The 24,940-nt window shown below is 40.4% G+C and overlaps 1 protein-coding gene across 4 annotated transcripts in view; it reads left to right on the plus strand.

Annotated features, from left to right (window-relative positions):
* ADAMTSL1 (ADAMTS like 1) overlaps nucleotides 1–24,940 on the plus strand; it is an 872,407-nt gene that overhangs the window by 687,935 nt on the left and 159,532 nt on the right. For all 4 annotated transcript variants that reach the window (XM_072841474.1, XM_072841475.1, XM_072841477.1 and 1 more), the window contains one exon: nucleotides 2,290–2,419. In XM_072841474.1, coding sequence (XP_072697575.1) covers nucleotides 2,290–2,419 — 130 coding nt within the window. The remainder of the gene's footprint in view (nucleotides 1–2,289; nucleotides 2,420–24,940) is intronic.

The raw sequence follows: 24,940 nt of genomic DNA on the forward strand, positions 1-24,940 counted from the left end.
TATCTTAGGCGAGGATTTATTGGCTTGGGGTAATATAAATTGGTATTCCACATATCTAAGAGAGGACTATACTGATATCCTTTCAGAAATGCAAGCCCTTGCAACACTTGTCCTTTGCAGTCTTAGAAGAACCTAAGTTCTACAAACTAGGAAGTCACAAACTAGAAACAGAGTACATCCCCTACACATCCCCACACCTGAAGCATTTTCAAGTAGGACAGGTGACAAGGCCTATGATCACTCCCTGCTGACATCATTGACTCAGTTTCATAAAATGTTCCGTAGCTGGAAAAAAAAAAAATATATATATATATATATACTTTATTTTAGAGCAACATTTACAATCTCTTGAATATTACCAGGTAGGCAAATGAACTAAAAACCTAATTTCTAATATAACCACAGCTCTAGGTTTTGTATGGAAGAGTTAGCTTCATCCAGCACCTTGTCGTCATTACCTTAATAATGCCAGACTATTCCAGAGGGAAGTATCAGTGATGATTTCAACAATTTCTTGTGAAATGTTTTGCTATATCATCATACCATAAATTTCAAATGGCTCATCCCAGCTGCAACCAAGAGAGCAACACCCTGTCACCAGCATTACAGAATATGATGGGACAGCCTAAATGTCTAGTATAAATCGCAAATGCTCCACCCTGAACTGGCCAGGATAGATTTAAATTACATTTCAAAGCTCATACAAAGATTGGAAAAAAGAAAATTTACCTCATGGCCTCAAGGTAAATACTGTGACTGATTTTTTAAAATGTTTGATTCATCGGACTTCTGGGAAGAAATAAAGGTGATTCAGATTCTGGTTCTAAAATGTCACTTTTTAAATGGTGGTCTTGCTGAATGACCTCAGTCAGTCTCCTATCACCTTAGGAAGCATTAGACCATTGACTGGAGTCATAATTCCTTGAAGAAACGTGGAGAAGATGGGAAGTGTGAAGCAGCAAGGCTAGTGAGTGTGAGGCAATGGTACTGTATTAGGTACTAATTGATAAAGCAAGACAGAAATAAGAACAAGAAAATGTAAATTTATATATAAAACTATGTGAGTTGTGACATACTTTGCCAAAACCATATACAAATTTTTAACTGCAGATAGATATATTTAGTTTCACATATCTTTATATACACAGCTATGTATGACTGAAAGCAGAATATTAAGAACATGTTGTCTTGCCTCTTCTTTTTTTTTTTTTTTTTTTTTTTATCTTGCCTCTTCCTTACACTGACTCTGCTGAAATTATCCCAGATAAATGTCTAGGAACTGCCTACCATTGATCAACTACATAACCTTAGCAAGTCTTCCCAGCTTTCTAAGCCTCAGTTTCCTTATCTGCAAAATGGTATAAAAATAGTCCTTACCTCATGGAGTTGTGGAGAGAATTACATGGTGCATGTCATGCTCTTAGCATTGACACCTGGCTCATGATGTACAACTCATAGATTTCAACTCTCATTTTGACTGTGGGCACCAGAATGAAATTTCTGGTCATTACTGTACCAAGCTAAATGTTCCCTTGCTCCATGAAGATTTCCATAAGGGGTCCTGCACACCATCTTGAAAGACTAGCCAGTAACTCTATGCCAATCACTGCTCAAACTCCTGTTTTCTTAGCTCCGAGTCAGAGACATGCCAGTGTCATTGGGAACATTGTTTCCCATAGATGTAGAAAAGATTGCATTTCATGGGTTTAGTCATTGTGCACCTTGTTCTCTTTCTCTGTTCCAACTTCCAAAGCTGTCCAGGTCACTAAAGAAATGAACTAGAATCAAAAGGAAACCAGCAAAGATTGGAGTCCCCAGTGTGAGGCCCCAGGAGAACAGCAGTTTACAGAATATTAGATATTAAAACACAGCTCTTGGCCTCCCTTCCAAATACAGCAATAGCCAGTTGATTAAAATATTACATGTGAAGGTCTTAGGGACATTTTTTCTTGTCACTCTGCTCTCCTGCATTAAATTATCACATTTCAACTTTGGCAGCTCTATAACTTTGGTGGCATTTTTTGAAGCTTTTCATCAGTACTGGTGCAAGCTTTCCCATTAAGGAGGTTGCCCTCCTCAAGAGACATGTTTATAGAGGCACAAGCTCATGAGTCCTTACTCTCTGATGGAGCGATGCTTGACAAGATGGGCAGCCCTGGGCTTTAAGCTGCAATCTCTGACATGCAGCCAGAGTCCTACCATTCACAGAGGCCTCCCACCAGCTGCCTTGTCTACACTTCATCACTGCACACACGCCCACTCTGGCCTGACAGTGTGATTTGTACGCAGGTGTCCAGGAGGCTGTGGTGAGCTGCCTGAACAAACAGACACGGGAGCCTGCTGATGAGAACCTGTGTGTGACCAGCCGCCGGCCCCCACGGCTCCTCAAATCCTGCAGTTTGGATCCCTGCCCCGCCAGGTAAGGGGCACAGTGCCTGCCCTGCTACCCAGGAGCATGTTCAGAGTAGGGTGCATCTGTCCGTGGGCAAGACCAGAATGCTTATTGTTCAAAACCCAGTGTTTTGAAAACCAATTAGCATCAGTTAAAACTTTTAGTCAAATCCACTTAAATTTAATTGAAACCAGGACTTTGGAATTCCAGCCCAGTGGTCATGCTCAGAGTCCAGAAGACTCTATGCACTGGAATGAGCCCCATGGCATGACGGGAATGTGCTCGTGCTGCACTGCAGTTGTCTCCTGAAGGGAACTTGAAGCAACCACAGACTTCAGGATCTCTGCCATTTTTAGCCTGGGTCCCAAACCCTCACACCATAGTAATGGATTACAGAGTATAAGAAACTGAAGTGACTGGGTGGTATAATTGATCCACTGTGAAATCTGTATGCACACAGCATGCAGATTCATTATAGCATGCTCTGGAGTATATGTGTGTCATTCCACATGCATAAAATCAATTGAAGCATTTCATTGTTCGGTCCTGCCTGGGTCTCATTTTTACCCAACCTTGAGTCTTAATCAATCCAATCACTGGTTTAGTCCACACAATTTTATGGTGTCTTGAGAGACTTGCCTGCAGATACTTCTTTGGATCAAATCTCTGTGGAAGCTAAACCATTTTATCAATGATTCTGGTTTCAAAGAGAGATGTTTAAAGAACCAAAGCCAGATTTTCAGGTCTGCTGATGGGATGAAGAATGTTCTAAGATAAGGTCATATCCTAGCTATAAAGAGGAATGCTTTTTCAGAACAATATTTCTTCTCTTCCTACAAAGTAACATGGAAGAAGCACTGTGTTGCCTTCAGGGATCGACGATAATTTGCGGATACAGCTTGACTTATTTCTCAGCAAAATGCCTTCCTTTGGAACTTAAAGGGTCCAGACTATAGGTCATATCAGGGCACAAGCTTATAGTGACACTTCTTCTGGTCACAGTGATGTCTCATATAGTGATCTAAATGGGGGACCTGGCAATCCCTTTTCCAACACAAAAGTGAGGAGGGCCACTGGTGCCATCTTCTCCACAGCAACCAGAAAAGCAGTCAGCCATTGCTTGGAGCAGCACCCCACCCATAAGAAGAGCAGTCAATAAAATAGATTCAAGGGCTAGACCCAGAAAGAGCTAGATTCAGTGCATTAAATCCTGAAAGACCTCTTTCCTCTCCCTGTTCGACCTAGTCACACATCTCCAACCTAACCTCACAGTTCTCCAGTTGGGCAAACCTAACTGCACAGGCAAGGGATATTAACCCTTTCTATTTGACTACATTCTTTCCAAATTGGAAAAAGCAGAGTAGTTTTGGCATGGACAGCCTGTAAGGGCCTTGGCTAGGAAGTCCAGAGGTTCTCATCTTAGCTTTGTCACCCACGAGCTGTGTGGCATTGGGAAAATGTCTGCCCTTTTTGTTTCCACATCTACAAAACGAACAGGCTATATCTGAGGTCACTACATCCTGCTCAAATATCCCGTGACTCTTTGTTAGTCTATAGGCAGACGCACTGGACAGCTACTGCTGTGGGCTGGTAATTGATGTCATTTCTGTTCCACTTATTTACCGTCACTTTAAAAACAAGCCTAAGTGTCTAACCACATTCCAGGGCTGTAATGACATCCAAATGCTGTGATGGGCTGAGGAGTCAGCACCCGGGCCCAGCTGAAGATCTTGTGGGATTTGCAGCCACTAAACACGATCCTCCCCGGGCAGCAGAAGGGATAGGACACAAGGTGTTACTTCCCATCCTCAAAGTACGGAGCACGGTTAAATTAGATGAGCTTAATTTGCTCTGTGACCTTTATATTGACTCCCAGACAAGGACTCTTGTTAGGCTTAACTTTATTGCATTTGCTCCAGATAAACTTAGTACTTTGATCTTCTACCAGCCAATTGTCAGACTGACAGGCAAGACCTCTCTTACAGGGCATAGCCAGGGGCTTTGGGGCCAACCAGCCATAGTTGAGTGTTTAAAGACTGAGGCTAATGAAAACGACAGAGAGGGCCAACAGACAGTGGCCTGAGATGACTCACACTCTTCATCTTGTGTTAAAGGGCCGAAGTCAAATTTTCATCTTAAAAAGGGAGAAATGAACGGAGATGCATCTCCCATGAGATATTTCAAAATGTTGTCGGGGGAAAACAATCTCTCATTCGGAAAAGAGGTATAGACGTACATGGAAGAGAAAATGGGTCTGGTAGGAACATAATAGCGTGTTGTTTTCCCGAGCACCTTCTGTTCAGTTTCATTTAAATCTTTAATTCTTCTTGTGCACAGATCAGTGATCCCTGCACATTTTAGAGTATCCTCTGATGGACTCTTGGCCTGCACTGATGTCCATGTGTTCAAAACACGGTAGCATTTTTCTCTGGGACATGCAGAAATGATGTTTCTAGTCTTGTTCACCGGGTTTATGTCACTGAGAGGTGGCTGCTGGTTAAGATAAGTAGCTTTCCCAGGCAGTTGTCAGTGCTATGCAGGTTAGGGAACCACTTTTCCTCTATGTGTGGTCAGAGTTATTAGATCAGAGAATGCCATAGACCTGGAGGGCATGTCCCATCTGGGCTGTCTTTCTGAGATTAAATTTACCTTCTCCTGACTTAGTCTGTGTGGCTAGCAGAGCCGGTATCAGAAGCACGTGCCCAACTTTCTCCAGGTTTAGATGAATACAGTCTCACACCCAGCTATCCACAGCAAGAAGGGTATTCTCAAGCTGGAGGTTTTCTTATAGTTCCAATACGTGTGTGTGTGCATGCGCACGTGCACGCACATGAGTGGGCATGAGCATGGACTGCCAGCATTTTGAGGGCACTTTAAAAAAAATAGTAGTTGTCTATTAAAGAGGACTATATTTTAAAGTCCTCACTATCAACTCTGTGTCCAAATCTTCCTCTCTTATGAAACTAGCAGTTGGCATTATGTCTGACACACAGCAGGTGCTTAGTGTTTATTGAATACATGGGCATAACAGACAGGGCCAAATGTATAAGGAGTAATATTTAGATCCGAGTATTAATGATAGCTGGGAAGACACCAGTGCTGTGTATCTCTACTGTCCATCCACCTATCCCCTCTCTTCCACCCACAAGACGATGCTGAAAGGGCTATTATTAGAGTCCCTTCTGTAACTTTAAAGCTTTAAATACCAATTCAATATATAAATAGACTTAGGATAAGGAATCCTTTATGTTAGGAGCCATGTATAGCAGAGTATCCCCAAGATAAGAGTAAGAGAGCAAACTTTAATAGAGGAAAGAATGGACATAATGGAGGCTGAGTGAATTGTTAGCATTACCCAAGGAGTAGTTTGATTGTTGGGAGAGACGGAAAGTAGTACATCCCCCTTAACAATCTTGCCTAAAATTGGTAAGAAGAAATTAGGACCATTTTTACTTGTGAGCTGACGATGAGAATATTGCATCAATGTTAATAGCAAAGAGGTTATAATTACAAGGAAGGAAAATTATTTTTGTTACCTTTACCACCATCTGAGTTATTGGTGTTGAGAAGCCCCTCCACCCTGCTCACCTTCATGGGTGAGTTAGACTGGTTTAAGGGAGAAATGTCCAAAAAGGAACTAAAATCAGGTTGGCCTCCTTTTCCCAATATGGAAGCTTTTCCCAATACAGAAGCTTTTCCCAATACGGAAGCTTTCTGAGTATTATAATTATGCAAGTTATTATACATGAATATTCTCATTCTTTAAAAGTCAAATGCAGCAGAAGTAATCAAGGAAGAAAGACACATATCCCCTTTTTACCACCATACTCTATAGTTCCAGAACCTTCGGCTCCCCAGAGATAAACCACTATTAATGATTTAGTATATACCTTTCCAGACCTTTTTCTGTGAATTTATATACATATATGAACATGTATTTATATACATATATGTGAATTTATATACATATATGAACATGAATATCTATTTATATACATATATAGGCTTTCTTCCCATTGGAACATATTATGTATATTACTTGGAAACTTGATTTTTCACTTAATAATGTCTACTAAAAAATCTCTCCCATCCTTGAGACCACCAAAATAAAATCCAGCAGATAAATTTCGATCTGTGTTCAGATACTGCTCTTTTATGATTAGCTACATACATGACCTTTAAGAGGCTATATACCTTTTTGAATCCTCAGATTCTTCATCTCTAAGATAGGATCATAGTGGGAACTCAGAAAAATTCTCTTTTTCCTCTCTTTCCTTTCTTGGTGAGCAATACTTTTAGTTTGAAATAAAACATAATTTTTTGTATTTAGGACTTAAATTTGATTAGATTTTTCTCTCTTATTTAACTAGGTCTTATTAAGTTTTACTGACTATCTCCCTGGTTTATTCTAGCAATGACATGAACAGCCCAAAGAGAGCCAGAAAGCACTACCTTTAAAAAAAAAAAAAAAGAGCATGACTGTTATTAATTATAAGCATTTGATAGCTTGGCCAGTGTGTGTTGAAAAGATTTGGTAAACGTACGTGGAGGAGGGGAAAGAAATAAGCAATGAAAGCCAGATGGCTGAAAATGAAGGAAATTCCAGGCAATTTCTGCAGCTTTGTTCTAACATACTTTTTAAACTAAACTTTTATTTCTGTGCAACAGAGAACAGCTGAGTGGTGCAGAATAGATAAACAGTGAAGGGGGAAAAAAAAGCCCGTAATTCCAGGAACAGGACTTGGTTTCTGCCCCTCGCCTCAACCTCAGTCTCTTTTCTCAGACCTAGGGTGGTACCTCGAACCAGCAAGAACTATAAAAGAAGTTTGAGAATCCCTATTTGAGACGAGAGAGTTAAGAAAAACGTCTTAAAGGTCACAGAGTCTCCTCTTTAAAAGCAAACTTCAGAATGCCTATTTTATTATACACTAACAAAATCCATGCGTACTAGCAGCAAATGATTTCCAATTTCTAATTTTCTTTTATATTGGCCTAAAATGGCTAGAGCAGAAGGTGTTGCCTTTTTACACAACCACGTTTTAATTTATTTGATGGGGCTTTCAAAGTTTTGCAGGCACCTTCCCCTTTGACAGCTTGTTTTAAGGGTTACTGTTTCAACATGCTCTCCAAATATTGGTTTATCTTCTGCTGTGTTCCCAAAGTTTCCATATGCTGCCTTTTGGCTCTGTCCATGCTAACTTTTAAGCACTTCAAGCATAAGCACACCAAAGCTCACTGGCGTCCACAGAAATTGAGTCCAGATTTAGGGGCCATATTCAGGCGCCTTTGGAGAGTTAATGCTATTACTATCGTCATCCTCCTTGGTAAATCCAGATGCATAATTACACCGTCTCTCTTTTCTTCCATTGATGGACAAGTTACAATAGAGGAACCTGCCAAGACCTTTTTCTTAACTATTGAACCTGATTGGCCCAATGGCAGCCTCGTTTATTTCTCTCCCCAGGAATGTGTTGGCCCAGTGATCAGAATCATTCCCAGCAGCATTTTGACATCAACAAGGATAAACGTCACATATATGCTTGCCTCAGGGCTTCAATCTCCATTTTTCATGAAGAGAGCCCTTTCCATGTTTGCACATCACCTGTTACATCAACCCCCAACCTCCGTGAAGTGAGCTTGGATGGTATTAGAAATTGTTTTTGCGTGTATAGATTTATTTAGTCATTGCATGAATCTGGGGCAAAAAAAAAAAAAATCAAGGGATCAAGTCTACCTTCCCATCATGTCACATGAAAACACAAATGACTCATTCTAAAAAGATAGAAACATCAGCTTTAGGAAAATCCTTTCAGTTAAGTCCTGAAAGGGAAATTTCCCTGGTTTCTTAACATCCGTATAGTTAGACAGCCCCTTACACCACATAGTTCTGCCTGGACTCTGAGAAAGTTCTTATACAGACCATTGATGAAGTTAACCTTCTGCACAAAAAAAAAAAAAAAAAAAAAAAAAGGCAGAGAATGTTTTATATCTCAATTCAGTCACAAATGAAAGTACACCATCAGATACGACAGTCTGCTTGTATTTGGCCCTCAGAGATGAAGAGAAAACAAAATCTGTGACCAGTTAGTGGAAGAGGAAGATTTCAAACCATAACTGCTGTAAATGAGGCAAGCACACGGTTCTGTGGAAGCTGAGGTTGAGGGAAGGCTTCCTGGAGGAGGCGATGCCTGGGCTGAATCGTAAGGCATAAGTAGGAGTTGCCTAAGGTGAAGGAGAAAGAAGAGAGATGTTGCAGGCAGAAGGAAGGCATGAGCAGGAAGAAAAGGCAACAGTGGAAGCTGGTATTAGAGGGTAGGCAGGGGCCAGATCCAGGATATCCCAATAGGCTAGGTTAAGTTGTTTGGACTTTATATCTTAGAGGCAGTGGAGAGCCATTGAAGGGAGTTAAACAGGTAGAGCAGAACAGTCAGATGTGCTGGAAGAAATGACTGGCTGCTCACCCAATAGAACTGAAGTGCTAACGGTGGCTAGCTTGTATTTTATGATAGGCATCTGCACCTTTTTTCCTGTAGAGTCACAAAACAGTGTGTTCTATGTGATCCACAGTGTTACATTTTCCCTGAAAGTAATAATGATCTCTTGCCTGGAAAAGGTTAGCATTTTCAGCACTCTCACAATCAGCCCAGTATGGTGTGGACTCAGCCTATCCTCCTGGCAGGAGGATAACACCCCAAGCAAGAGTATCATGAAGGAAACAATGACAGGTGCAGCTGGATGATCCCTAGTCCTTGCACCCCATTGTATGATTCTTTGAAGGTAATGATAATTATCCACAGAATTGAAGCTCTTCAAAACCAAAAGATGAGTTCTATTAGGAAAACATCTTGAGGGATCCCTGGGTGGCGCAGCGGTTTGGCGCCTGCCTTTGGCCCAGGGCACGATCCTGGAGACCAGGGATCGAATCCCACATCGGGCTCCCAGTGCATGGAGCCTGCTTCTCCATCTCCCTCTGCCTGTGTCTCTGCCTCTCTCTCTCTCTATGTCTATCATAAATAAATAAATCTTTAAAAAAAAAAAAAAAGAAAACACCTTGAGTCAAATTTAAGTTTTGAAGATAAAACACTTCTATTAGTCAAAAATAAAATAAAATAAAATAAATAAATAAATAAATAAATAAATAAATAAATAAAAAAAAACGGGGGGAACTAGCCTTAACTATAAATTAAGGAGCCATAGAAGTCTATAGGGAATAAGACTTAGATTTCCATAAGAAAAAATTAGGCAAGAGCAGTGAAACTTGGCAGTCAGGATGGTAGAACACTAAAATGATGAACATTTTAAAAATATTTCAGTGGTATCTGTCCATGTGTAAAAGAGTAGAAAATATTGGAATCCCTTGGTTTAGAATTTTATAGTACCCTTTAAGATAACTAGAATTTCTCTTTATTCAATCCTCCATTAAGCAAATTTACTGAATGCCAATTTTGTGCTGGGCATTGTGCTGAGGATACAATGATGAAAAAAACCCACTTTGTTCCCTGAAGCCGAGTCTGGGTAATGGTCCTGAAGAAGCCATTGCATATTTCTTATCATGGCTACTTTTAAGTGTTGCCCTTCTAAACAGAGTTATTAAACTAAACATCCTCCCACATTCTTCACTGCTCCAAGAGCTGACGTATCTGAACCAGTCATCAATCCCATTGCATGTAAGACCATGAGGATGGAAATATCACCACCTGATAGCTCCCTGTTGTAGATATAGTGATGAAACATTGGAGTTTTACAGTTCACAAACCTTCCAGCTTACAAATCAATCAACAGAAGTAGAGTGGAGACTCCCAAAGTAAATCTTTTTCAGTTTTTTTTTTTTTTGCCTTTTCTTATAAACCAGTGTTTCTAAAGTCTGAAGTAATCATTTAAAGGCAAGCAATAATTTGGCCCATGCTTTGAAATGAGAATTATTGCTGCCTAAGTGTGCCCGATGCCTTCTTTGGAAACTTTGAACGAAGGCCTCATATGCAATTTGAGATGGAGAGCTTTACTGTGACCTTAGTGTTAGAAATCTGCTATGTTACTCTGTTCCTTAAACTTGGAAAACAAAGTAGGAAAAAGACTTAAGAAACAGATAAAGAAAAAAAGGAATATTTTTTAAAAAAGGAAAAAGATATTTAAGCAACATAAAAATGAAAGACCCAAAAAGAGAATGCCCTGGTTTGTGCCCAATTACCTGGGGGATATAGTTGAAAAACAGTTTATTCTTCTGAAAACATTATTCTTGTCATGCCCTGGCCCAAGGTCAGGCAGTTCTTAGGTTATCTACCGTGGTTACAGAAAGATCTGTCACAGAGCAAAGCCCAGCCAACTTTCCTGTGGTGAATCAGTGTTCTTCCTTAACACCTGAATTTTCCCATTCCTTTGTTTCTTCATCATTTTGTCTTCAAGGACCAGGGCTTCAAGGAATTTCTATATTTGTGTTAGTGATACGTTGAAGCTTAGAATGATTGGAATTAGATTAACAGAGCTCCCAGATCCACAAGATGCTCATTGCTTTCTCATGCAGCTTTTATTTCACTTGTGCAGTGACTGTCCTTGAGGCCTAGACAGACATGGACACAGGCCATAGGCTGCATGCTAGGACAGCTGAAAGTGGTGTGTTCTCTGTAACTCAGTGCTATGGACTGCGGGTCCTGAGTGGGTGGACATAACTGCTTTCCTGGCTGGCCAGAGATAGCTCCTCAGGTGATTCAAAGAGCCAAAAAGGGCCTTCACCTTGGCTGTGTAGAACCTGATACTTATTCAACTATCAATAATGTTTTATATACCAAAGCCATGGTTTGCTTTGGTACATGCCTCTGGGAGAGGTAGCTCATGATCATCTTAGCATAATTTTTTTTAAATCAGACACCATATTTTTCCTAATAGGAATCTTGGTCACATGGGATCTTGATTTCAGGATAAGAACCAAAAGGAAACTTGGTGATGCCAAAACTCAGTATTCCCCACCAGGAAGAGGAAGGCTGCCTGGAATAAGGGAGAAATCATAAGTTTTTGAGATCAGACAGTTGTTGGCCTCCTCATTTGCTTTGTGGCATTAGGCTGGCTACTATAACCTCTTTAAGGCTGGCTTGTCCTTAACTGTAAGACAAAGATAATTGTCCAAACCACAGACAGGGGTTGTAAAGATGATCACATGTGTAAAACAACTCAGCCAGTTCCTACTTCATGAAACAGACACTCAAAAAAATAGTTTTCCATCCCTTTTAGATCCCTATGCAGGAAGCCATACAATTTAAGAAAGCCTTTGTATTTATTTTATAGTTGTTACAGTTTATTCCTAAACTTTCTTAACCAGCTAGAGAAGAGCAGATCAAAGGGGAGGGTATACATAGAACCTAGCTCCAAGCCAGATTTCTGTATAGCCCTTGCTGGGTTTCTAAGGTAGCTCTGGAACAAGAATCAGAACAGCTGGTTCTCATGGATTCCACCAAGCCTACCAAAGGTAGCTGTTGTTGGGACATTCCATTTAACTTTAACACCCAATCCAATATGGTGTGTTTTTTCTAAGAGCAATAATAAGATGACGATGATGTGGGAACAGGGGAGATAGAGTCCAAATATTCCTAAAAAGTGAATATCCTATATGATATGAGTGAAGAAAGTAAGACCTGTGGGCAAGGGAGGTGTGAGTACTGGAAATGAGCAGATGTGTCCTTATGGTCAGAAAAGCCTTTAATGAGTCAGGAAGCAATCAGAAAGCTTATACAAATAATGTTATTCCCAACCAGTGTCTCCTCAAATACGTGTGGGAAAGGAAAGAAAGGGAGGAAGGAAGAAACTTTAAAAAAAGTGAAGGAAAGAAGTAAAATCTAACTCAAGGTATAGATAGGGTATAGGGCATACCTTGCTAACCTTCGTAGGCCATCTTTGAGCAAGATAGGCTTTCCCTAACAGCTTCCATTTTGAGGAGCTTACAATACACAATGTGTTTATCACTTTACATACATTATTTTATGTAATTTTCCTCATATTTTTATGAGGATTTACTCTTCCTATCCCAACTACACCTGAGGAAACTGAGTCTTAAGAGGGATCCTGTAACTAGCTGGTGGCATGTTCAGATTTCAAACAAGCTCTGTTTATTTCCAAAGCCATTACTAAAGAGCTTGTGGTTCATTCCTTGCCTCTGTTAATGATGTTTATATATTCTCCATCCTGTCCTTCCACCCCTCCATCCCTTTAACCACGCCTCCCTCCATGCCTCCATCCATTCATCCCCTACCTCTTCTAGGCATGGGAATTACCACAGTGAAAAGAACCAGTCCTCTAGTCCCACTGAAGTTTATAACCTAGTGAAGATCAAAACAAGTTAACAGGCTCTTCATTCTTTACCTCCAGCAGATAACCTTCATCTCATAATCTCAGTTGCCTGGGGTAGAAGTAGACTCGCCAGTGCTTAAGGGACAGTGAAAAATTCATTATGGCACATGCTTCTCAGATCAAAGCCAATATATAGGAAATGAACCATGCTAAAAGAGAGACTGAATAGACCTAAAGTGAATACCTTAACATCCAGACTATGTCATTAGGCAAAGCACTCAGGTCCAAAAAAAGCAAAGAAACATTTTTATGAAGAAATACTAAGTCATCCAGGAAGATGCAGCCTGGGCCCATGAATCTGGAAGCCATTGGGTGGCTATCTTAGAGCTTTGCCTTTTTGCTCTGCCGCTACTAACAACCACTGGGTTAGTTTATGTGTAATTGATGGTTTGTTCATGTTGTTAACGACCAACACCATTACTCTCTTACACATGTGTGTTCGTGCACATACACACACGTCTGTTTCCTCACTGCAGCTCTGGTCCCTGACTCCTTTTCTACAGCACTGTCTTCTCTGACTCTTTCCTAGCACCTCTTTTCTCTCTCCCCCAGACTTAATTCTAATTACTTTGCCCTTGGACTACCCAAAACCCCAGATGACTCTTCTCTACCACTTGTGCAGGGCCTCAGTTCTTTTAACCCTTTTTCTTCCACCCACCTCTCATTTATTCAGTTCGACTCAACTAAGAATTAGGAAAGCAGAACTACCTAAGCTAATTCACCCTGAAGTGTAAGTGACTGATCCCAGTCATTCATTCCAGCTTTAAGCTCATTGACATGATAGTGTAAAATCCGAGATAATATCATACAATTTACTCACTCGTTGGCCTTGGCAGATGCTTTAACTTTTCAGAACTTCAGTTACTGTATATTTAACTCTTGGATAATTGTTGTGAGGATATGTATATTAAGTGCTTAGCATAGTATTTAGCACATATTAAGAACTCAATAATTAGTGACAGGTATTAGGTATGTTTTTTGTGGAGTTTTTTTCTCTGTAAGAAGTTGTACTTGGGTTGGAGGATGAGGGTGATATGTGTACATATTTAGAGAATGAGGGTTCTCACCTTTTTTCCTGAAGGATGCAGAGATAAGCTCTGTTACAGAGGCAAGGGGATACCTAGTGTAAACCAAGAATACCAGATTATACCTTGTTATATAAGCTCTAGCCCCTGGAGAGTGGGCACTTTCTGCTGGTTAGGGGAGAAGCCAACTCAGTTCAGTAAATATCTGTTTAATTCTTGCTGTGTTGTAGGGTCTGAAGAAACAAACACACCTAAGACACAGACCCTGGGGCTAGGCACTAACATTTGTTGGTGGCTAGGATACAAACAGATCATTACTATGCAATCATAATGGTCATGGCAGAGATTAAATGGTTATTGTCTGTGAACATTGATAAGAGTTACCTAATTCAGATCAAGGAAAGGGACCTAGAAAAGGTGACCTCTGAGCTGAGTCTCTTGTTCTTAATAGATGTTCAAGTATTTTTTCCTGAAATTCTAATTAAACATGTAATTGTACTTGGATATAAACATGACTACTTGGCTGCTCCCTCCAAGGTCCCAATTCAGGTATTTCAAAGGCCTTTGGGGCAATCTTGTGTCCTGCCTTTCTGTCCCTTCAGTCTTCCAGATAAGCCTAAAAATGCTTGATTCCTCTCTATTATAAAAGTATCTCTAGTTGCTCTCAATTAATTACCAGGGAGCTAATACATTTATGTTCCATAACCACAAAATACAATAGCAATGAAGCCAATTATTTAAAATAGGCCAGATTAATTTACTACCAGCTTTATTGAATCACTGTCCCTATGGGTAGTACTGCAACTTGAAGCCTAATCGTCTGTAAGTTCCATGTCCTCTTAGGTATCATGCTACCCTCAGACAGCCTTGATGGCTCAGGAGATCTGAGAAAGGACCTAGAATATAAGGCATTGTATTTGTGTTGGATCTTCAAGCAGTGGTGGAGAACTCTTGAAAACAGAAGTATCGTTTGGCTCATATAGTCCTGCCATTTCCCATTACAATTTTCAGTTGTAAATTCAAGGTTACGAACCCTTAGATTAGACAGTTTTGCAAAGTTCTCTGAGTTCTGTGCAACTTGGTATTGTGTAAATACAAGATACTAAATTATTACTCTCTGTTATTTCTTCTTTTAAACCACTGCTTCATCTCTTGCCATATGAGATATTTCAGAGAGTTGGTTTTCAGGGCACCGCTGTCCAATCGGTCCTCCAAATACTCGCTTATTGTGCAGATGCCATCAGAAGATTTGCTTAGCACACAGAGACAGCAGCATTACAGAGAAACCTCAGTTTGGGAACTGACCCTCAAATTGTTTTGCAATTTAAGGAGTTAACAAAAGGGAAATTTATACCCTGGACTTGGTAAAAGCCCACATGCCAAATATGGAATTCTCCTTTATTAGAATCAAAAGTGTATGTGGGAGGACTCTGTAGATCATTGTTGAATATGTCCAGGGTGCTCTCTGAGAAGTTGAATTGCGGTTCCTAATGATAGAAAACGAACCTTATACATCACTGATGCATTTACCAGGGAAATTTCCTGGGATTAAAAAAAAATCTCTGCGGGTGGTCTGTTACGCACCCCCACCCCTACCACACCATACTTATCCTGCCTCGACTCCTTCCCCAGACTAGCAACCCAGAAAAATCAAAGATTGCAATGCCCACAGTGTGTACAATTTTAAGCTTTTTTAGGCCATGGAAAATCACAGAAGGAAACTGTTATGAGCAAGGTATTTATTGATGTAAAATTCACCACAACTAGACAGATACCATTTATCAATGCTCTTTTTGTGAGGAAAATGATGCCAGAATTATAATGTTGGGGAGAGGCTGATAGTGGAGCCAGATCTTCCTCATAAGATGCACCCCACTGTCAAGCTCAATTTTGTGGCATTTTTTTTTTTTTTTTTTTTTTTTTTGCACTAATGGTAGGCCATTTTGTTTGCAACTGGGGGGAGACAGTAAGATGACAGTTGGGCCAGGAAAGCTTCCATTTGTCTCCTTTTTATCCTAGGTTACCAGTTAGGTACTTCCATGAACCTTCTGAAGGCACATCCCAGGCACACCTAGAAACACCTTATGTGAAAATGGGCATTGTCATGTACTTTCTCCTTAATTTAATGGAGGTTGACAATATAACTGACCCATGGTGGAGTGAAGTGAAACCACATGTGGGCTGGATTGACCCTCCCTTGATCTAGAAAAGAAAAGTGCTGTTTTCCAGCTCACCCTTGCATACTTAACTCCTCCAGGAGGGTAGTTCTTCAGAGCAAGGTTGGCAAGAAGTAGACTACTTTTCACCACACATGGTCTTGCTGCAGCTGTGTATCTATCTAGGTCTAAAATGTAGGCCCATGGATTGTATTCCTTTCTCTTGACATAAAGGTAGTGTTGAAATCTTATATACTTGGCTGTGATATAGGATATCTTTCTGCATCTTTTCATACTCATGTGTGTAACATTGCCTTTCCAATTTTTTCTCTGAGCATAAGTTAACTCTAAATCTAAGCCTATCCCAACATTTATGCCAGTTCCATAATTGTTTAATTGTTTGCTACTTATCACATTTGAGAACCTGGAACCCTCCAAATGGACAAACCCGTGGATGGATTTTCTGAGCATCAAATGTATCCGTTTGTTCACAAAAACTCTCTATCTAAAAATCAATTGAAAAGATGAAGCATGGGTTGGGTTTCCAATCCTTTGGCAGGTAATGCTGATGGGTAAAGAGACTTCACCATAAGTCCACAGTCTTCAAGTAGCATTGGGAATCCATGTTTGTAATGGCCACCAATTTTGCCAATCAGTTATTGAAACCTGGATTCTTTCACTTTTGGTGACTGAAGGATCATGGTCACATGAGGAACTTGGTGGACATTAAATTCTCATCACTTCCCAGTCTGCTCTATTAGCATTATTAGTAGTATCAAAATATCATAGGGCTTTGTTCTTTACACTCAAAAAAGCCACAGAGTGGCAGGGAGATTGGCTGATAAACTTGTCATCTGGAATCTAAAAATTTGATAAATGAGTCTCCCTCAGTAACTGGGGTTGCAGAATACCAGAATGTAACTTGGCCCCAATTCCCTTATATTACCTGTGAAGAAAGTGAGGCCAAAGATATTAAGTGACTTGACCAAGTAGTCATGCCTAGCAGAGCTCAAACTAAAAGCATGATAAATAATGGTTCCCAGCTTTTAATTGTTTATTCCAAACAGGTGAAGTCCAAAAATTGGTATTGGTATATCTCATAATTGAGATCTAGACTCAGATTTCCTAAGTTCAAATCCTGACTCTGCTACTTAACAACTGTGTGTCCTTGAGCAAGTCACTTCACACCCTCTCTATTCTCATTTCCTTACCTGTAAGATGGGAATGAAATAATACCTACCTCAGGGGTTCTGAGGTATCAGAACCCTTGACATATCCTATCAGCCTTGATAGGTTAATATATGTAAGGCACTTATGTGAGTGCCTGGTTATTGAAGAATAGATTCATCCATTTAGGAGTTTTCCAGTGCTAAAGGTGCACTAAGAAATAGAATCAGAGGGGCACCTGGGTGGCTCAATGGTTGAGTGTATGTCTTTGGCTCCGGTCGTGATCCCAGGGTCCTGGGATCGAGTTCCACATCAGGCTCCCTGGAGGGAGCCTGCTTATTCCTCTGCCTATCTCTCTGCCTCTCTCTCTCTCTGTGTGTGTCTATATTTATTTATATGTAAATAAAATCTTTAAAAAAAAGAAGAGATGGAATCAGGTGACAGAATAGGAAACCCAGATTGGACATAATATACTCTTAAGAAAGATTTTTTTCTCTATATCTCATTAACACTACAGAAATAAATTGAGTATTTTATGTATAGCTAAGAAGATACTAGTTACTTCAGGTAAAAAAAATCTTTTATCCTTTCCAAAGATAGATATATCAATCAAGAAGAAGAGCATTCCTTCCTCTTTGAGAGTGAAGAACAGTAGGTAAAGCTTCAGGTGGGATATGAATGGAGAAGGAAAACAATAGCTGCATTCATAGGGCATGAGGATTCTGCTAGTAATTTAGTATGAATGAATAATAATCAAGAATTAAGAATTCAGTTGACCTCTATGTGGCACGGGGCAGAAACTCTCTCGAAGGTCTTTTGGAAGTCATGGATTCCAGTGTTCCTATTCAGAATTTAGTTACTGGGCTGCCCCACTATTTCTCTTTTCCTAACTGGGAAAATGGGTGGCAAGCTCTGAGGATCTGAGGGCAGCCAGAAAGTTCTCTGTGGCCTGGGAAATGTTGGGCTGCATGAAGCTAAACCCTTAATTATTCTAAGTGTGGGATAAAGCAAGCACAACCAAATGGCAAAATAGTTCCTCCAGTTTGAATACAGTGATAGCAGTAATTCCAAGAAACCACAAGCCTCATTCTTTCTGTTGGTCTCTCTTGGGTATGAGAAATAATACTATAACAATAATGACAACAATAATATTGATGGCAGCTGCTAGGTGGTATTTTGCTCCCACTACCTATACAAACTACAGGCTAATAGGTAAGAACAGACTTAAGAATTCTAGAAACAGAACACTTAGAATGGAATCTTGGCATATATATATATATGTGTGTGTGTGTGTGTATATATACACACACATACACATAGTACATATATACATCCATATACATATATGCATAATAATAGTACCTATGTCTCAGGTTTCCATGAGGATTAAATGAGTTAGAACATGTGAAGTTCTTATAACAGTACATAGTACATAACAAGCATCCCATTACTACTGGAAGCTATTGTTGTCATTGTTGTCCCATTTTACAGACAAAGCAGTTGGCATTCAAAATTGGTAACATGCAAAAGGGTTATAAAACACAGGTGGAAGTACATTCCAACCCTAGTCTGCTGGAATCCAAAGTCTGGATCAGACTGATTCTTTGGCATCATACTCATGTGCCTCCTACTTGATGAACATAACTCAGGGATTTAGGGCAATTCGTCACTGCTATTCAGATCCAAGTGTGTTTAAAAATAGTGTTCCAGGGATGAAAGTGCTAGCAATAAATGAGCATCATGGATAATCAAAAACAAATGAGGGGTTTAATAAGCCAATATAAATCCTAATATGAGGATTTAAATTTATTCAGACTTTAGCCTGGTAATAATCCCTTTAACTCACCCTGTGATAACAAAACATCAAAGAGTGAAACATACATTTGATGTGAAGAGATCTTTGAACCTAACTTGAAAAATAATTTTAGGTCATTTTTGTGTGGTCTCTTATGAAAACATTTGTGAAACACCTCACTCTTACTCCTCAAGTAAATAGCCTTCAGGGCTGGAAAGTGCATGGGCTACTGTTCTCTGTGTTCTATGGATGGAACATCTGTATGTGTGTGTGTGTGTGTGTGTGTGTGTCTGTCCGTCTGTCTGTCTTTCCCTGTGTCAGTCCAGCACTGAGAGAATTAATCACACCCTACATTAATAGCTAGCTGCATCCTCTCTTGATTCCTCACACATCAAACTCTGGAGACTGAGACAGAGAGATCTCTCCAGAGGAAATGGCTCAATCTTTTGTTTTCCTCTGCCAAGCTAGGTTTGAATTGAATTTGTGATCTGATTAAACATGGTGGAGAGCCAGCTTAAAGCACTGTGTCTGTGTTACCCTGTGCCATGGGCCTATTGAAACTCTCACCAAAGCCTGGCAACCCTTAGGATGGATGGGAAGGGAGCAGGCTGGACACCCAGTCTTCACGATGAGGCATATATCATTCGGCAGTGTCCTAGGAGCTGTGAGTTTGAACTGTAGTGAGCTTAAGTCACCTTTGTCATTGGGACTTTGCCCACAGTGCCTCTGTTTCCTAGGCTCTGTTACCCACCCCATACTTATAGCAAGTAAAACAGGAGTGAGAACCAAAGTTCTCTGAGGACTTCCTAGACTTTCTACTCCATATTCTTTCTAGCCCCAAGCATGGAAGTAGATAAATTAGAGTTCCCAACTGCATTGTACTTTCCCACACCTCATTCTGCCTAAAGTACCTTCTTTTTACTTCTGCCTTGGCCTGGCCACATCTGACTCTTCAAGCCACAGCTCAGATATCACCACCTCCAAAGAGCTTCGATGACTCTATCTTTTCCCTCTGGACTCTCAGTCTTTATTATTGTACTTCCTTAATCCCTCATGTTTATCTGTCTCATTCCCATGAGCCACGCAGAAATACAATCTGTGTTGATCTCGTTTACTGTTCTATTCTTTCACATAGAACCTGGACCCAAAAAATGCTTAATAAACGTGAGGTGAATGAATAACTAAATGAATAGCACATAAGGTAGAGTCTTGTAGTTGTCTCAGAAAGCCCTAAGATCAAGAATTTTTTTTTAACTTTGTGTCCCCATCATTCAGCATAATACTTACTACACGGTATGCTTTCAACAAGTGAATACGTGGCTGTAGGTACACGTACATACATGAATGTTGAACATGTGAGTGAAAGAAAAAATTCAGTCTATAAAACTGACCAAACAAGTACAATAAGAGGAAAGAAGAGGCCGAATCTTGCTGGGGATAACAGAATCGGGTCTGTGGATCCTGATGTCAAGGACTGACCACATTTTGCTTGCAGAGCAAGCCCATGAATATAAAGGTCCAGAAAAATTTCTGCTTACAACATAAATAAATAGATTAAAACTGCTCAAAAGAGGGCAGCCTGGGTGGCTCAGCGGTTTAGCGCCACCTTCAGCCCAGGGCCTGGTCCTGAAGACCCGGGATCGAGTCCCACGTTGGGCTCCCTGCATGGAGCCTGCTTCTCCCTCTGCCTGTGTCTCTGCCTCCCTCTCTCTCTCCCTCTCTCTCTCTCCTTCTCTCTCTCTCTCTCTTTCTCTCTCATGAATAAATAAAGTCTTGAAAAAAAATTTTTTAAATTAAACTGCTCAAAAGAAATGACTTGAAAGAGTGTATTAGTTTGCTGTACTACTATACCAAAGCACCGCAAGATGAGTGTCTTAGGAGAGCAGAAATTTATTCTCTCAACAGTTCTGGAGGCTAGAGTCTGAAATTAAGGTGTTGGAGGGCCAAGCTCCCTCTCTGTCTCTTTGAATCCTGTAGGGGAAGGATCCTGCCTTGCCTCTTTCTAGCTTTGGGTACTTTGTCAGCAGCCTCTGGTAGATGCATCTCTAACTTTCTTCACATGGTCATTTACCTGTCTGTCTCTGTGATCAGATTTCCCCTTGTTATAAGGACACTAGTCATATTGGATTAGGACTCACCCTATGACCTCATTTTAGCATGATTATCTCTATAAATACTCTCTTTCTAAATAAAGTCACATTCTGAGGTACTGGGAATTAGGATTTCAACAGACCTTTTGGGGAGAATAAAATCCATAATTGAGGAGTTTTAGTAAGGAATGCCACCTGCAACTCAACAAATAGATGGAGATCTTTATGGCCTGAGTTGATGGATGTCAAACAATCCCCTTAACCCCAACATCCTTGATCCCAAGTCTTAAAAGCCTTATATTCTACTTGGGACAATAACTAGAGAAAAACATTTAAGCTAATAGAATGACATCAAATAAGATGCTCTACCTTCTTAGTCTTCTTACAACACCAGGTAGTCAGTGTTGTGAAATGTAGACATGGGTCAAATGACAGTAAATTTGATAAGGTGGCAAAGAGAATACAGTTGATACTGGTTGGAATGGGCATAGAAATCTTCCCCGAAAAAGAAGGGCTTGAATCAGACCTTGGGGTAGAAACATGGACAGCATTCTAGGCAGAAGATGGAAGCAGATTCAAAGATGTAAAAAAGGAAAATGGTGTATTGGGAAGCCAACACATGGTTAAGCTTGGCAGAAGCTCACTCTGTCTGAGGGAGGTAATCTGAAAAAAGAAGGGAGTTCGTCTAGTAGCAGAAGACCCTCAGTGTGAGGATGTTAATCAATTAAGATAAAGTAGAGAAAAATAGGAATAAAAGCCAAAATATAGTTGGAGGAAGAGAAAGAAAACCAACACAATGACATTTGTGTTTATGATCTAAGTAAATCCTCCTCTGATCTGACCAGAAGAACAACAACCCTGTGATTATTTTTAGTAGGAAATTTCCACCTAGAATTCCAAGCAAGCCAACTAAAATCTCTAACTCCCGAGGGCAGAATTGATTTTGCAGATCATCTCCCCTTCCAACCTGTTTCTCAGGAAGTTCATATCTGAATTATATAAACAGCCAGCAGAAATTCTCCCTCATTATAATGTGCTATCACCTAGAAGACAGGGTGAAAATGGGAAGGAGAATTTAGATGTTAACTAAATCAAGCTGCTTTTTAGGTAAATAGGCACAAGGGCATTTCTTTGACAGTGGGATATCATAGAGGTGTTAGGGGTATGGGAGGGAAGGCTGAAGATACTGTATACATTTGGGCCTCGTTTTGGTGCCATTTGCTGTTTGATATGCTCCATGAAGGAGGTAGATTTAAAGCAAATGGCATGCTGGTAATGAGATAGTAAATCTATATGTAGCTGCAAATGGCATTTTTAAGGCTATTCATTAATTTAAAAAAAAAAGACTTGACAAGAATTATTTGCAATGTTAACAGCTATTTTTTCTTTTCTTTACCTTTTCTTTTAAGACATGATTTGGAAGGTAAGGCAAACCCTCCTAGATTAAGTAGTCACTTTGACCACACTATTTTCCAGTGGAAATGAGTGCTTTGCCATCTCAGGTGTTTGGTAATCCTGACTATAAATATTTTTATGGAGCCAAAACCTCATGCCAAACCAGCTGACTTCAAGAGAAGCATGGATGTATCTCCTGTTTCCTGAGCTGTGCAAGCTACTCTTTTACAGAGAGCCCTGATTCTCAGGGTGCTACTTATCATATATGCTTTTGGTTCATTTTTGGCCTTCAAAATATTTTTACACCCTATTACCTAATGCCTCCTTTGATCTTTTCTTTTATCTTTTCCTAGCCCACTTTAAGGAGTTTTCTAAAATACAGAGGTTGTATGTGCAGATACAAATCCATCTGCTATGGCGTATAACTTTTTCTAATCCTGTCTATCTTCCTGTCTGTGACCTTCACGATACCCTCCTTTGTTTCTAGCAGGGTAGAAGTTAAGCTGAGTTCCCTTCCCAACTTTGGGGAAATCACTTGTGTCTTTGAGCCTCAACTTGCTTGTCTATGAAATGGAGATAGTAATGCCTGCTTTGGGTACTTCCAAGGTAGGAGGATCAAGCAAGATCACATAGATGAACAGACCTTATGAATTGCAATCAGCCGTATAAATGTAAGTGGTTATGAGCTCCATGCTTCCTGTCTTCTGAAATTCTCTAGTATTCATGGTTCAGTCAAATCATTTAGCAATAAGCTCATTGATATCACCCAACATTGTTTGCTATGTCTCCTGGGCATTTGTCAGTTCTCACCATCTCTGCTGAAAGCACGTTGAAGATCATGAGCACATTTCCCACTTCTGGATCTGTCATAATGCTGAGCAGTGAAGGCTTAAATGGTAAGTTAATGAGGGCAGGTCGCAAACGTCCTTTTCCTCAGTGTCCAAAACATATGGCTACTGTACCTGTTTCACTCCAGGAAGAATCCTCAGTCTACTTATTTAATCTCTCTCCTCACAATAATCACCCATGCATTTAACAAACATTTGCTGAGCACCCAATAAAAACAGTTCACAGTAGATAATGTTTAGAGAGCCTTTAATCTATGCCACTGTGCTTAAGGCCTTTTCCATAGATGTTCTTATTTAAATCTCATGATGACTATTTGAAGTTGATATTGCTATTATTCTTATTTTAAATATGAGCATACTGTTAAGTAACTTACCCAACACTGGACAACTAGAGAGTGGCAGAGTACAGTTCATTCATGGATGATGCAGTTACAGAGCCCAAGCTCTTCTACATTATGCCACAAAGCCACCCTGAGCATCTGTGATGTGCTGGGCACTGCCGTAGCACTGGAAGATATTAAGGAGATATTATAGGTCACACAGCTATTGATACCTTTGTGGAGTGCAGAGTCTAGTTAGAAAGACGGACTTGTAGACAAATACCTAATGAAGGTGAGTCCAAGGGGTGAAAAGAATGCCTTTAGGAGGAAAGAGACATTAGCATGGCAGAAGGAAATGTCTAGCTCTGCTTCATAGGAAGCATATCAGAAAAGTATTGGGAGGAGGAGGATATTTAGAATCTAACCTGAGAGTCAGAAGAGTTTGCCAGCCAGAGAAGATGGGTGCTCATCCAAGTGTAGGGGTGACCTGAGATTAATCAGAAAGGTATATTCAAATTCCTTGGGAAGCACACTATAGGCCAGACAAAGGGGCAGGGACAGCCCCAAACACCCTGGCCCTCTGATCGCCTTGGCGCGTGGGCCCCGCAGTAGATATACACGTGGCATCACCTCTCCTAAGCCCATGGCAGTCCTGCAGGGCGAGGCAGTTGTGCTTTTGCTCTATGCTGCTCCAGCGCTTCACCCGGACCAGCCCTGCCAGATGGACCGTTTGTGCTTAGATGATCCCTACCACCCTGTGCAGAGCAGGGGGCCTGAGGCTCTGTTCGGGGCATCCCAACAGCTGGCAGCGTCCTGAGATTAATCAGAAAGGTATATTCAAACTCCCTGTGAAGCACACTATAGGCCAGCCAAGGAATTGAACCCTGGCTTGTGAGTAACTGGGAGTTAAAAAATGTTTTTTATAACTTTTATTTTAAAATAGTTTGTTTTTAAAAAAAGTTACAAAAATAATAAATAAAAATTGTAAAAAGTTACAAAAATAGGAGACAGGTCTCTCTTACCATTTCTCTTGGTTCCACAGTCATTCACATTTGGGGACCATTTGAGAATAATTTCAGGCAATACACCACTGCATTTTAACTTCAGTGTTACTACCTAAGTATAAGGATGCCCTCCTAAATAACCTCAATATAACCATCAAAACTAAGGAATGGTGGGATGCCTGGGTGGCTCAGTGGTTGAGCATCTGCCTTTGGCTCAGGGTGTGATCCCAGGGTCCTGGGATCAAGTTCCACATTGGGCTTCCCCCAGGGAGCCTACTTCTCCTTCTCCCTGTTTCTGTCTCTCTCTGTGTGTCTCTCATGGAAAAATAATTTTTAAAAAAATCTTAAAAAAAAAACAAACTAAGAAATGACATTAATTTGGTATCATCATCCACCAGTTGTCCCAACAG

The sequence above is a fragment of the Canis lupus genome, chromosome 10, assembly GCF_048164855.1.
Source record: "Canis lupus baileyi chromosome 10, mCanLup2.hap1, whole genome shotgun sequence".
In the NCBI taxonomy this organism is placed as follows: Eukaryota; Metazoa; Chordata; class Mammalia; order Carnivora; family Canidae; genus Canis; species Canis lupus.